The sequence below is a fragment of the Mercenaria mercenaria genome, chromosome 12 (genome assembly GCF_021730395.1).
Source record: "Mercenaria mercenaria strain notata chromosome 12, MADL_Memer_1, whole genome shotgun sequence".
NCBI lineage: Eukaryota > Metazoa > Mollusca > Bivalvia > Venerida > Veneridae > Mercenaria > Mercenaria mercenaria.
Genome location: NC_069372.1, coordinates 68579461 through 68582380, shown reverse-complemented (window position 1 = coordinate 68582380; position 2920 = coordinate 68579461). Strand labels below are relative to the sequence as shown.

The 2920-nt window shown below is 32.5% G+C and overlaps 1 protein-coding gene across 1 annotated transcript; it reads left to right on the top strand.

The window, feature by feature from the left end:
• Window positions 1-210: 210 nt before the first annotated feature.
• Window positions 211-2573, top strand: LOC123533600 (uncharacterized). Its single transcript, XM_045315314.2, has 3 exons — window positions 211-945; window positions 1167-1225; window positions 1524-2573. Exons 1-3 carry the CDS (start codon window positions 654-656, stop codon window positions 1803-1805), a joined length of 633 nt encoding a protein of 210 aa, XP_045171249.2. The 5' UTR covers window positions 211-653; the 3' UTR covers window positions 1806-2573.
• The last annotated feature ends 347 nt before the right edge of the window (window positions 2574-2920 follow it).

Below are 2920 nucleotides of genomic sequence, written 5' to 3'. Positions count from 1 at the left end.
TAATGTCTTTAGTTCTAATTCAGTTTATCTTGAATTCACTGAATTGTTCGAGGTTGTTAGATTAAGTGGTAACTGTATTAACCATTACCCTGCTATATTTCTAAAATGAATTGGTCCATCTTTCAATTTGGACAGTATCATTTATTATTTCAAGGGGTGTTCACTGAAAATTTACTGACTGAATAGCGAACAGTGCAGACCATGATCAGACTGCAAAGGCAGAATCACTTGCCACCAGCAGGCTAAAGGTTAAACAAGTAAATGTCCACATGTGTGCACATGTGTGGAACAAAATAAATTGTTTCCACTGATTCACTGTTATTCATACCCGCTTTAAATGGCATTTCTCTTGTCATATTTAGTCTTAAAATGGTATATGTTTCATAAGATAACACATTGTTGACATACTTAACTTAAAAACCTGATCATGTTAGGAAGTATATAAAGAATGTCAATTATTTCTCTAAACAATACACCTACCCACAAAAGATAAGCAAAATTTGATATGGTGCTTTGTTTGAACGGGTATATAAGTCCATTTGTCCTATAATGAGATAGAATTATATTAGCAGAATGGGAGAAACGTTTTGATATTTATCTTTATTTTTATGATATCTATATAGATGAGACTGAATTGAGTGAAATCTGCAAAAATGAATTGTTTTGATCAGAAGAAGATTACTAAAAATTTGATGAGTATACAGAGGGCATTAAAAGACGATGTTAATTATATAACCGACAAACTTTATGAACAGAAAGTGTTCTCCAGTGAAGTCCGGCGGGAAATACAAGAAATGAAATGTCGTCTGCCTCAGTTACAGTGTGCTGTTTTTGTCAATCACCTGTTGCGTAGTGGAAAAGATTCTTACAAAACATTCAAAAATATTTTAATTGATATGGGACACCATGAAATTGTTTCTGCCATGGAAAATTCTGGACCTACTGGTAAGCAGTGTAGTATTCTGTATTTTAAGTCTAAGCTAGTTTGTTTCGTTATGTCTAGGCTATCGTAATGTTAATTATTGTGATTGGCTTTCAAGTTTGTAACCTTAAGGTCTTACAGACATGTACATACTGTATCAATTGCAGTCACCTTTTAAGCAAAGACATGCATGGATACTATGACATTGACTTCCTATCTAACTCTTGTATTAATTTATTTGCAGCAAATATTGTGCAGTGGACAGAAGAAAGAGGGAAAACATTTGTTTTGCCAGATCTAAAAGTAAGTTTTTACACTGGACACAAAAACAAAAAATATTCCTGGACCAGTTGTTGTTATTTAAATTGCTTTCTTTAAAAAGATGGTTCTCCTTTGTTGTTAATAACTTAAATAATTTATGAATAAATTGCAATACTGTCAAAAACTTTATCTTTTAAAGTGGAAGAAATAAATAGCTCCAGCAATGCTCTGCTGTAACAAGTCTTAAGTCGCACAACAAGTGATATTGACTTCAAATCATTAATGTTTCTGAAAGTACTGCTTCAAACTAGTTTATAATCAAAATCTTTTCCGACTCCAGATTCCAGACAGAATGAAGAAACAAGGGCGGATAGATGAGAATGATAAGGAAATGCTGTCTGTAGACAGTAAGATGGAGGATGTCCAACAACTAGAGAGACTTGCAACTTTTGTCCTCACTAAGCTGGACTGCAAAAATAAAAACAATAACACCGTAAACTTTAATAAAGAGTTGAAACAAACGTTGGAAGAGGTATCGGAAGGAAATGAGGAGTTGAACGGATTGTTTAAAACACTGAACTTCAACAGGTTTTCTCTTACGAGCGAGAGTCTAGCTCACTGAAATATCTCGTCAAAGAGGTTAGACGAGGATTTATCAGCCAGAATGTACTTCTGGAACCAAACTGGAAAATTAGACTCAAAAGTGATTTGATCTGTGCTAGTGGTAACTCCGAAGAAAATCAGAAGAACTGTTACTTCACACTGAATATTCAGCTGTAAGCACTGTTTAAAACCTTGAAAGAAAGTTTGAATTTTGCCAGCTATTTAGTGCAGATTTATTCACTACAAATGGTGCTTGACAAGTGCTCAACATTTTGTGACAGCATTACGGTCCTTGAACAACTGAAGAACGGAATTCCAATAATTTTACTACCCACGAAGATATGAAAACTGTATACCAAAATGTAATCAAAATGCTACTTGATACCGTGCTTTGTTTAATTAGGTGTGAAGTTTCTTTGTCATAAAACATAAACTATTTTAAACAATTACAATTTTAAGATTTGCGCCAATATTTACTATTTAGTATATTAATAATTAGAAAAAGTTAAAGCTTATTAAAAGCATGATTATCTACCACAATATCTTGCAAATATAATCATGGAATTTTCAGTGCCATAATACAGACTTGTGACTCAAACATATTTCATTGGTAATGAATGTCTGAAATGATTGCACACCTAATTAACCTACAATTTTGATTTAGTGCCAGTACTATAAAGATCTATATTTTAAATTCTTCATATTTCTACGATTCTTGTTCATTAAATATATAATTTATAAATTTGTTTTCAGTATTGCAATTAAACCATTCCTTGTTATCATTCCATAGTCTCATTTTGTTGATCATTTCTTAAAATGTTGCTTGTTTTCTGTTGTTTGTGATAACAATAAAAATTGAACTGCTGTAACACAAACTTCAATTTCCACTTTCTACTGAGATTGTAATATTATTTCAAATTTGACAACAATCCCTTATAAAAAATATGAAATATTGCCTTCCAACTGTGCTGTCATACATTTTACTGTGTAACTACAATGCAGACAAAGTAACAGATAGGTTACTTTGACCTTGGAAGCGTGTCTGTTCAGTTAAAAAAAATAATAATAGGAAGAGTGCAATCTACAGATGATAGTGCTGTGAGTTCAATCCCCACGCGGAGGTGTATATTCTTT

Bases quoted from the DNA above. Each gene is read 5' to 3' on its own strand.
- LOC123533600 (XM_045315314.2), top strand. From the start codon at position 654: ATGAATTGTTTTGATCAGAAGAAGATTACTAAAAATTTGATGAGTATA. The intron at 946-1,166 runs GTAAGCAGTGTA...ATTTATTTGCAG, and splicing joins GGAAAATTCTGGACCTACTG to CAAATATTGTGCAGTGGACA. The intron at 1,226-1,523 runs GTAAGTTTTTAC...TTCCGACTCCAG, and splicing joins TTGTTTTGCCAGATCTAAAA to ATTCCAGACAGAATGAAGAA.